Here is a 12,431-nt window from a genome sequence, read left to right as displayed (position 1 = left end):
AGAGTCAGTGGGATGGGCTGGTGAAGAGTCAGCTGGGTGGGCTGGTGAAGTCAGCCGGTTGGGTTGGTGAAGTGTCAGCCGGGTGGGCTGGTGAAGAGTCAGTCGGGTGGGCTGGTGAAGTGTCAGCCGGGTGGGCTGGTGAAAAGTCAGCCGGTTGGGTTGGTGAAGTGTCAGCTGGGTGGCCTGGTGAAGAGTCACCTGGGTGGGCTGGTGAAGTCAGCCAGTTGGGTTGGTGAAGTGTCAGCCGGGTGGGCTGGTGAAGAGTCACCTGGGTGGGCTGGTGAAGTCAGCCAGTTGGGTTGGTGAAGTGTCAGCCGGTTGAACTGGTGAAGAGTCACCTGGGTGGGCTGGTGAAAAGTTAGCCGGTTGGGTTGGTGAAGAATCAGCCGGATGGGCTGGTGAAATGCTAATAAATCGTTTGGTCTGGTGGTTCTTCTATGGGTACGTTTTTTTTCCCCTAGTAACCTGACCATAGACATGGTAGCCTTCCGATGTCAGGAAACGATGCCGGCGCGGAAAGGGTTAAACTCAAGCCCGGTGGCCCGTCAAGCCATGAATGACACGTGAACACATCGGCCAGCTATTGGCAGTCTGTTGAGTTTTTTGCGTTCGCAGGCTGCTCCGGGGCGACGAAGCTACGGCATCTCCTGGAAAAAAAAGTGCAGGATGAGTCAGTAATGACAACCCCTGACAACTCGCATTGTGCGCGGACGCTTCAAGTGTCGCCCGGGTTCAGCCGGGATAAGCAAACACAATTCATCAACCGCTGTACAGAGCTGATGGTGGTGCAGATTGCGCTGACTAGAGGCAAGGAGCGCCGTGACGTCACTGCCAGACAAGGGACACCGGGGACAGGTTAAGGGGGAAGTCCAGACTGTAACTTAAATATAAATTATTCCACCATGGATTCCATTTTTGCCGTTCTTCGCCTGTTTCGCCGCCGGATATTTCTCAAGCTTTTGCGGAATAAAAAATTGTGAAAAAGACAAAAAAACTGAAGGCGGCGGGAGAAATAAAAACGAACGAAAGAATATTCAGACTTAAGCCCCATTCACGCCTCGCGTTTCGTGATCGCATCATTTAGTGCGTGTTTTTTTCTGCATGTTTTCATGCAACGTGCATGGGGCAATCCTTTCAACGGGCTGCCCAACCCATGACAAATGCGCCTAAGTAGCTCATGTAGCTTTATGGGCGTTGAGCTTTGCGTGTTTTGATTAAGTGTTCTTTGCGCTCATAAAAACGCGTGTCTGCTTGCTGCGTTTCGGATGCCAATAACAATGGATAACAAGCACAACATGCATATTTTGTGCGCATGGTAAAGGCCCAACCCATTCATTTCAATTGGCTGCAGTGGCGGTGCGTCCATAAGGGGAGCATGGGCGCCGCCCCCTCTATCCTGGCACCGCTCTATTACCATTAGATATAGACTCATATAGATATGATAGATTCATGCATTGCAGCGGCAATTGATGGGAACACTGGCAGCATTTGATGGGGCACAGTAGTGGCAATTGATGGGCACACTGGCAGCATTTGATGGGTACACTGGCAGCAATTGATGGGCACACTGGCAGCAATTGATGGGCACAGTGGCTGCGTTTGATGGCACAGTTACAACATTTGATGGCACAGTGGCTGCGTTTGATAGGCACAGTGGCGGCAATTGATGGGCACAGTGGCTGCGTTTGATGGCACAATTACAACATTTGATGGCACAGTGGCTGCGTTTGATGGGCACAGTGGCTGCATTTGATTGGCACAGTGGCTGCGTTTGATGGGCACAGTGGCTGCGTTTGATGGGCACAGTGGCAACAATTGATGGGCACAGTAGCTGGGCTTGATGGCACAGCGAGGCTGCAATTGATGTTTTTTTTTTTTTCAGTTTGTTTGCGTCCCCCAAAAAAGTTTGAGCACCAGTCAGCACAGATTGGCTGCCCTACCCGTGAGCAAAGCGCCAAAGTATCTCATGCAGCATTTGATGGGCACACTGGCAGCAATTGATGGGCACACTGGCAGCAATTGATGGGCACAGTAGCTGCGTTTGATGGGCACAGAAGCTGCGTTTTATGGCACAGTAGCTGCGTTTGATGGGCACAGTGGCAACAATTGATGGGCACAGTGGTGGCAATTGATGGGCACAGTAGCTGCGTTTGATGGGCACAGTGGCTGCAATTGATGTTTTTGTTTTTTTTAGTTTGTTTGCACCCCTCAAAAAATTTTTAGCACCAGCCGCCACTGATTGGCTGCCCTACCCATAAGCAACGCGCCAAAGTAGCTCATGTAGCTTAATAAATGTTGAGCTTTGCGCCTTTTGACGCATATGCCAAGCTTTTGTTGCGCTCATAAAAAGGAGCATCCTCTTGCTGTGTTCGGGGTGCCATTACCAATAAATGGCTATTACCATTAACAACGAATGGCACTGCAAATGCTTTTACGCATTTTCACAAAACCCCCAGGTGTGAATGGGGCCCTAGGGTACCCATGACAAATACGCCAAAGTAGCTCATGTAGCTTTTTGGGCGGTGAGCTTTACGCGTTTAGCCAATTTTTTTAAGTGTTTCTTTTTGCAGTCATAAAAAGTGCATCTGCTTTCTGCGTATGGGGCGTATGGATGACAAGCGCAACATGTGTATTTTGTGCGCATTTTCTCGCAACGTGTATGGGACAGCCTATTCATTTTAATGGGCTGCCCTACCCATGACAAAATGTGCCAACGTATCTCATGTAGCTTTTTGGGCGTTAAGCTTTAGACATTTTTGCCACAATTGTCAAGCGTTTTTTTTTTGCGCTCATAAAAGTGCGCATTTTCTTGCTGCGCTTTGGGTGCCATTAACAGTGGATGGCACCGCAAGCACGACACGTGTTTTTCAAACACGCAAATACCCCAAATGTGAATGGGGCTCTAGGGTGCCCAGGACAAACACACAAAAGTAGCTCATGTAGCTTCTTGGGTGTTGAGCTTTTACGCGTTTTGACACATTTGTTAAGCGTTTTTTTGCGCTCATAAAAACGCAGATTTGCTTGCTGCCTTTGGAGTGCCAATAATAATGAATGGTACAGCAAGCACAACATGCAATGGGTAACCGAATCATTTCATGGGGTTGCCCAACCCATGACAAATGCGCCAGAGTAGCTCAGGTAGCATTTTTCAGCGTTGAGCACATTGCGTGAAAACGCACACTAAATTATGCGATCACAAAACGCTAGGCGTGAATGGGGCTTAAATCTGATTATAGATTGGTTGTCATCACAGACAGTTCTTATTGCAGGCACCCTGGCAGAGCAGTCTGCTGGTCATCAGAGCTCTCCCCATCCTGACTCATCGCAGATAGAGCTGTGCAGATCCTGGAAATTATATAATATGATACAAGAGCTCCGAGGTATTCCAGCTCAGTGACCGCAATGTGCAACCCACATCCGCCTCAGTACACCCAGAGGAGGGCACACTGCCTGCACCGCCAAGGGGGACATAAGCGGCAGATGGGGGTGATATAGAGGACACCTATAGTGCAGACAGGGGTAAGATAGGGAGTAGATGGGGGACAGATGAAAGGAACTTGGAGGAGGCAAGGAGGGCACATGAGGGTTTACTTGGGGGGGCAGATGAGAGAAACATGGAGGTGACATGGGGGCACATGGGAGGTAGGTGATGAAATTAAGTGACATGGGGACAGGTGGCGAGGATGGGGTGACAAAGGGGGCAGGTTGTGAAGATAGGAGAGCAGATGGTAAATATGGGGGTGACATGGGGGAGAAGGTGGTGAGGATGGGATGACATGGGGGAGAAGGTGGTGAGGATGGGGATGACATGGGGGAGAAGGTGGTGAGGATGGGGATGACATGGGGGAGAAGGTGGTGAGAATGGGGTGACATGGGGGAGAAGGTGGTGAGAATGGGGTGACATGGGGGAGAAAGTGGTGAGGATGGGGTGACATGGGGGAAAAGGTGGTTAAGATGGGGGTGACATGGGGGAGAAGGTGGTGAGGATGGGGTGACATGGGGGAGAAGGTGGTGAGGATGGGGTGACATGGGGGAGAAGGTGGTGAGGATGGGGGTGACATGGGGAGAAGGTGGTGAGGATGGGGTGACATGGACGAGAAGGTGGTGAGGATGGGGTGACATGGACGAGAAGGTGGTGAGGATAGGGTGACATGGGGGAGAAGGTGGTGAGGATGGGGTGACATGGGGGAGAAGGTGGTGAGGATGGGGTGACATGGGGGAGAAGGTGGTGAGGATGGGGATGACATGGTGGAGAAGGTGGTGAGGATGGGGTGACATGGGGGAGAAGGTGGTGAGGATGGGGTGACATGGTGGAGAAGGTGGTGAGGATGGGGTGACATGGGGGAGAAGGTGGTGAGGATGGGGTGACATAGAAGGGAGATAGATGGCGAGGATAAGGTGATATGGAGGGTCGGTAGTGAGGATAGGGTAACATGGGGAGGGGGGGCAGGTCATTAGGATGAGATAACATGGAAGGGGGGTGGGGGTAGGTGGCAAAGATGGGTTGACATGGTGGGTAGTAGTGAAAATGGGGTACTATGGGGGGCAGGAGTTATATGGGGGGGGGGCAGATGAGGAGGTTGGGGGTCACATGGGACTCAGGTGGTATGTGTGTGTAAATCCAGTAGAATGCAGTTTTGGGTTCCATACGGCGGTGGGTGAGGGGGTCAGAGCATTAGAGCCCAACCTCCCCTCCCCCACCTAATTCAGAATAGACGACCATCTCAGCTCCATTGAAGGGACTGTGAAGGAACTGAGCCATTATCATTATGATGCAGCAATTGGTGCAGCAATAAAAGAGTTTGCTGTAATGCGGACAATGTGGAGTCAGTCCACCCAAAACTGAATGAAGAGACTCCACCATCCAATGACTTCCTCCATCCATCAATCAGATTGCACGCAATTCCTGCCTCCTTGCCTTTCAATGTATTTTAGGATCCAAAATATGCAGCAGGAGAAGCGAGACACTATAGCTTGGTAATGGCCCCATGGGTAGGATGGGGGGGGGGGGGGGGGGGCGTTAGCACCAGTAGATAACATTTGAGTTTGGGCTTTAAATACAGAAGTGTGTATACCGTCCCAGGCCACGCCCCCCTGGGAAGCCCCCCAATCTACAGTACACAATCGCAGTGACAACCAATAAAAAAATCGCACCCCGCGCCTGTCACTGCTCCCTATCCCCCCCCCCTGATCCCTATACACATCCTGTGCACAGTGCACAACACAGACACCTCCTGAAACATCAACAATCACTTTTTTTTATGACATCGCTCAGGAAAAACTGAAAAGGCAAATAATAATAATAAAAGGTCTAAATGTATCCGGAGAGATCGTTAAACAGACAATTTCCACCCCTACAGGAAATGTAACAATATGAAAACAATCCTTCCCGTTCCATTATATAACCGGGGGGGGGGGGGCAGAGGACTGGAGGGGGGGGACCCAACGACACCAATTCTGGAGACGGAGCTCCGCAATATGGGGGAGGGGAGGAAACCTCAGAGGATGTCAATTCACACACCATGTATACATACTGCCAATTTACATATATATATATATACACAAATATATAGGTCCTGCATTATTAAATACAGATAGATACAATGTACAGTATATATTATATATGTCCTGAGTTACTTGACTATGGATAAATACTCTATATATTTATATATGTCCTGTGCTTGTTATATACAGATAGATATAATGGACTAGATTCACATAGATCAGCGGATCTTTAGATCCGCGTGATCTATGTGATTTAAGATACGCTGCCGCAAGTTTGAGAGGCTAGTGGGTAATTCACAAACGACTTACCTCAAAACTTGCCGTGGCGGACCGTAAATCCCCCGGCGGAATTCAAATTCCGCGGCTAGGGGGAGTGTACTATTTAAATCAGGCGCGTCCCCGCGCTGATTTAAATGCGCATGCGCCATCCGCGAAATTTCCCGGCATGCATTGCTCCCACTGACGTCGCAACGACATCATTGGTTTCGACGCTTACGTAAATGACGTCCATCCGTATTCGAGAGCGACTTACGCAAACGACGTGAAAAATAAAAAAATCGACGCGGGAACGACGGCTATACTTAACATTGGCTGCGCCTCATTGAAGCAGGGGTAAGTATACGGCGGAAAACCGCTACGGAAATGCGTAAAACCACGTAAAACCAGCCCGCGTACATTCGTGAATTGGCGTATCTCGCTGATTTACATATTATTCAGCGTAAATCAGCGAGAACGCCCCCCGCGGCCATTTTTAAATTGCATTTAAGATCCGACGGTGTAACACAGTTACACCTGTCGAATCTCAGTCATATCTATGCGTAACTGATTCTGTGAATCAGGCGCATAGATACGACTGGCCGAAATCAGAGATACACCGTCGTATCTCTTTCGTGAATCTAGCCCAATGTATATATATATATATATGTGTGTGTCCTGTGGTTTTTATATACAGTAAGATACACTGTATATATATATATATATATATATATATATATATATATATATATATATATATATATATATAGATATATAGATATATAGATAGATAGATAGATCTATATAGATCGATATATCCATCTATCTATCTATATATATCCATATATATATATATATATATATATATATATATATATATATATATATATATATCCATATATATATATAGGTCTATATATCTATATATATAGCCTGTACTTGTCATATACAGATAGCTACAATGTATATATTTATTTATATGTCCTGTGCTGTTTATATACAGATAGATACACTGTATATATTATATATGTCCTGAGTTACTTGTAAACAGATAGATACGATGTACATTTTATATATATATATATATATATATATATATATATATATATATATATATATATATATATATATATATGTGTCCAGCACCATTTATATACAGATAGATACAATGAATATATTATATATGTCTTCAGTTATTTCTATACAGGCGGATATATGATATATAATTATATATGTCCTGAGTTATTTATATACAGGTAGATACAATGTATATATTTCCTTTTTTTCCCCAATACAGATGGATACAATGTATATATTTATATGTGTAGTGTGCTGTTTATATACAAATACAATGTATATATATATATTTTATATTCTGCGTTGAATTAATTATGAGCATCTTCCTCGCACTCCCCTAATAAGAGGGGTCCTCGCTCTCTCCACAGCCCCCCCATTCTTCCATCACCTCTGGTTACCTGGATACTGTATCTACCTTAGTGATAATTTAATCCCCCCCCCCTCCCCCCGCAACGACGTGATTTTTGTGCCCCCCATCTTCATCCTCTTCTTCTCACCCTCTAATTAAAGGAATACACACATCATCAATGGAACGATTCCCTGACATCCATTTTTCCCCCCCCAATAGTAACTTGTAGTGGAGGAAGAAGCTGCGGAGAGCCATGTTGGCTGCCGATTAAGAGTCGACGGCGGCGGCGATGGCACATCGTCATAGTAACAAGGTACTCACCGTGATGATGGTCTCCTTGTTCTGTTTCCTGGTGGGTGACGGCGAGCCGGGGCTCTGGGGGGACAGACAAGAGGCATCGTCAAAGCTAGTCTCGTTATCGGACATGGTAGAGTCAAGCGCGTGTGTGTGAACAGGTTGTGGATCGGGTGGAGGGATCAGAGCATCAGTCCTGCAACATCCGCAGCATCAGCACCACAAACCCTGGAGATGGATGACCAACATCAGCCCCTGTGCAGTGCCCAGCCAAGCAGCGCACGAGATGTGTTCAAAAAAAAACTCTCACACCTCCCTCCACCAATGTGTGTCAGGGAGGGGGGGGGATCCCAGCTACACACACACACACACACACACACACACACACACACTGGGGTCACACTGGTGAAGGAATCCCAGTTCTCCGAGGATCATCATCAACATTGCTAATTATAATGCAGCAACATGTGATAATAACATATGGACTGAGATGATTCCTAATATTGCTTTCATTTGATTGTAATATAATTTATTCCAATTATTTCTTTATATAGCTCTGACATATACTGTAGCGCTGTACAGAGAACACTGAGCCAGTCACATCAGTCTCTGCACCAGAGGAGCTTACACTCTAATATTCCCACCACAGGTACACACTATTATTATTATAATAACACACATCTATAGCACTGACATATACTGTAGTGCTGTACAGAGAACAAAGAGCCAGAGGAGCTTACACTCTAATGACCCCACCACAGGTACGCACTATTATTATTATAAAAAACACATGTCTATAGCACTGACATATACTGTAGGGCTGTACAGAGAACACAGAGCCAAAGGAGCTTACACTCTAATGTCTCCACCACGGGTACACACTATTATTATTATAAAAAACACATGTCTATAGCACTGACATATACTGTAGTGCTGTACAGAGAACACTGAGCCAGAGGAGCTTACACTCTAATGAACCCACCACAGGTACACACTATTATTATTATAGCACACTTCTATAGTGCTGACATATGCTGTACAGAGAACACCGAGCCAGAGGAGCTTACACTCTAATGTCCCCACTACAGGTACACACTATTATTATAATAACACATGTCTATAGCGCTGACATATACTGTAGTGCTGTACAGAGAACACTGAGCCAGTCACATCAGTCTCTGCACCAGAGCAGCTCACACTCTAATATCTCCACCACAGGTACACACTATTATTATAATAATAACACACGTCTATAGCGCTGACAAATACTGTAGTGCTGTACAGAGAACACAGAGTCAGAGGAGCTTACACTCTAATGACCCCACCACAGGTACACACTATCGTGATTATAACACACTTATACTGTATAGCTCTAACGTATACCATAGTGCTGTTACAGAGAACACTGAGCCAGTCACATCAGTCTCTGCACCAGAGGAGCTTACACTCTAATGTCTGTAGTTACACTCTAATATTTTGTAGTGTTCTAGTAATATAATTATGTTTCTTTGTATATAGTTCTATTTATGCTTTTTTGGTAAAAAAGAGGTAATTTTTTTTTTTTGGTATCTGCTGATGTAAGCCTGTTTGTTTTTGTTTATTTGTGTATATATTCTTTTTTATTTATTTGGGTATAAATGTAAATATGTTTTCATACCAACCTGTATGCTCGCAAAATATTTAATAAACATAAATTTACACTCTAATGTCTCCACCACAGGTACACACTATTATTATTATAGCACATTTCTATAGTGCTGACATTTCTATAGCGTGTTTCATTTAAATGAAGCGCGTTCCCGCGCCGAATGAACTGCGCATGCGCCGTCCCTAAATTTCCCGCCGTGCATTGCGCTAAATTACAGTCGCAAGGACGTCATTTTTTTTAACATAGACGTGAATTTCGTCCATCCCGATTCACGGACGACTTACGCAAAAAAAAAAAATATTCAAATTTCGACGCGGGAACGACGGCCATCCTTTAACATGGCAAGACTAACTATACGCCGGAAAAAGCCAACTAGAGACGACGTAAGAGAATGCGACGGCCGCGCGTAGGTTCGTGGATCGTCAGAAATAGCTAATTTGCATAGTCGACGCGGAAAACGACGAGAACACCACCCAGCGGACGCCGAAGTATTGCATCTACGATCCGAAGCCGTACGCCTGTCGGATCGAACCCAGAAGCCGTCGTATCTTGGTTTGAGGATTCAAACTAAAGATACGACGCGGGAAATTTGAAAGTACGCCGGCGTATCAGTGGATCTGCCCCACTGTAGGGCAGAGAACACCGAGCCAGAGGAGCTTACACTCTAATGTCCCCACAATACTCTGAAATACCCCACAATACTCTGCAATACCCCACACTACTCTGCAATACCCCACACTACTCTGCAATACCCCACAATACTCTGCAATACCCCACAATACTCTGCAATACCCCACAATACTCTGCAATACCCCACAATACTCTGCAATACCCCACAATACTCTGCAATACCCCACAATACTCTGCAATACCCCACACTACTCTGCAATACCCCACACTACTATGCAATACCCCACACTATTCTGCAATACCCCACACTACTCTGCAATACCCCACAATACCCTGCAATACCCCACAATACTCTGCAATACCTCACAATACCCTGCAATACCCCACAATACTCTGCAATACCCCACAATACCCCACACTACTCTGCAATACCCCACACTACTCTGCAATACCCCACACTACTCTGCAATACCCCACACTACTCTGCAATACCCCACACTACTCTGCAATACCCCACAATACTCTGCAATACCCCACAATACTCTGCAATACCCCACACTACTCTGCAATACCCCACAATACTCTGCAATACCCCACAATACTCTGCAATACCCCACAATACACTGCAATACCCCACAATACCCTGCAACGTCGCCTATGGGGATTTTTAAGTAGCGAAGTTTGGCGCCATTCCACAAGAGTGTGCAATTTTGTAGGGTGACATGTTGGGTATCTATTTACTCGGCGTAACTTCATCTTTCACATTATGCAAAAGAATGAAGAAAAAATACTAAATTTGCTAAATTTTATAACAAAAACAAAGAAAAAATCATTTTTTTTACAGAATTTTCAGTCTTTTTTCTCTTATAGCGCAAAAAATAAAAAACCCAACAGTGATTAAATACCACCAAAAGAAAGCTCTATTTGTGTGAAAAAAAGGACGAAATTTTCATTTGGGTACAATGTTGTATGACTGAGTAATTGTCATTCAAATTGTGAGAGCACCGAAAGCTGAAAATTGGTCTGGTTATTAAGGGGGTTTACGTGCCCAGTGGTCAAGTGGTTAAAGGTAACCATACCCTTAAAAGTCATCTTACTTTGCCCTTTCCCATTGACTCCAATGTATTCCACGAAGATGACGACGACGTCTCCATATCACTCATCGTTAATCATGATGTAATGACGTAACAAAATGAGGGGGAGGGGTGAGAAACAAAGCTTGTGAGGGTGTCAGGCCGTGTATATTAGCGTGTCTCTCATTGCAAATAAAGAAGCCAATAACGTGACGCGGATCAATGTAGCGCTGTCAGCGGTCTTCATGTTGCAATTTCTTCCTCTTCAATGGAGATAATTTCCATTCGGAGTGAGAAATCGAATGGCCATTCCAGTCCCCTCTGATCAATAATTGGCTATCAGTCCAACCAGGTAAAATCCATTCACCCCACCTGCTCCACCCTGACAAATCCATACACCCCACCTGCTCCTCCCTGACAGATCCATACACCCCACCTGCTCCCCCCTGACAAATCCATACACCCCACCTGCTCCACCCTGACAAATCCATACACCCCACCTGCTCCACCCTGACAAATCCATACACCCCACCTGCTCCCCCCTGACAAATCCATACACCCCACCTGCTCCCCCCTGACAAATCCATACACCCCACCTGCTCCCCCCTGACAAATCCATACACCCCACCTGCACCACCCTGACAAATCCATACACCCCACCTGCACCACCCTGACAAATCCATACACCCCACCTGCTCCCCCCTGACAAATCCATACACCCCACCTGCTCCTCCCTGACAAATCCATACACCCCACCTGCTCCCCCCTGACAAATCCATACACCCCACCTGCTCCTCCCTGACAAATCCATACACCCCACCTGCTCCCCCCTGACAAATCCATTCACCCCACCTGCACCACCCTGACAAATCCATACACCCCACCTGCTCCCCCCTGACAAATCCATACACCCCACCTGCTCCCCCCTGACAAATCCATACACCCCACCTGCTCCCCCCTGACAAATCCATACACCCCACCTGCTCCTCCCTGACAAATCCATACACCCCACCTGCTCCCCCCTGACAAATCCATTCACCCCACCTGCTCTACCCTGACAAATCCATACACCCCACCTGCTCCCCCCTGACAAATCCATACACCTTACCTGCTCCTCCCTGACAAATCCATACACCCCACCTGCACCACCCTGACAAATCCATACACCCCACCTGCACCACCCTGACAAATCCATACACCCCACCTGCTCCCCCCTGACAAATCCATACACCCCGCCTGCTCCTCCCTGACAAATCCATACACCCCACCTGCTCCTCCCTGACAAATCCATACACCCCACCTGCACCACCCTGACAAATCCATACACCCCACCTGCACCACCCTGACAAATCCATACACCCCACCTGCACCACCCTGACAAATCCATACACCCCACCTGCTCCACCCTGACAAATCCATACACCCCGCCTGCTCCTCCCTGACAAATCCATACACCCCACCTGCTCCTCCCTGACAAATCCATACACCCCACCTGCTCCACCCTTCACTACAAAGGATTCCCATCGTCCCCTGAACACTAGCAGAAATACTGTATCAGGCTGTGAATGGAAGAGTCTCCACGGAGAGCTAAAATGATTAT

At 46.6% G+C, this 12,431-nt stretch overlaps 1 protein-coding gene across 2 annotated transcripts in view; it reads right to left on the bottom strand.

Moving 5' to 3' along the window:
• The window catches only part of GAS7 (growth arrest specific 7), a 180,679-nt gene that overhangs the window by 32,148 nt on the left and 136,100 nt on the right, over positions 1–12,431 (bottom strand). Inside the window, exon 5 of one of the 2 annotated variants that reach the window (XM_040330877.1) lies at positions 7,508–7,561. The exons of the other annotated variant lie outside the window; for it this stretch is intronic. Coding sequence (XP_040186811.1) covers positions 7,508–7,561 — 54 coding nt within the window. The remainder of the gene's footprint in view (positions 1–7,507; positions 7,562–12,431) is intronic. 2 annotated transcript variants of the gene reach the window in all.

This window comes from Rana temporaria, chromosome 12, assembly GCF_905171775.1.
Source record: "Rana temporaria chromosome 12, aRanTem1.1, whole genome shotgun sequence".
NCBI classification, from domain to species: domain Eukaryota; kingdom Metazoa; phylum Chordata; class Amphibia; order Anura; family Ranidae; genus Rana; species Rana temporaria.
Note: the sequence above shows the minus strand (reverse complement) of the source record. Positions and strands in the feature narration are given on the sequence as shown.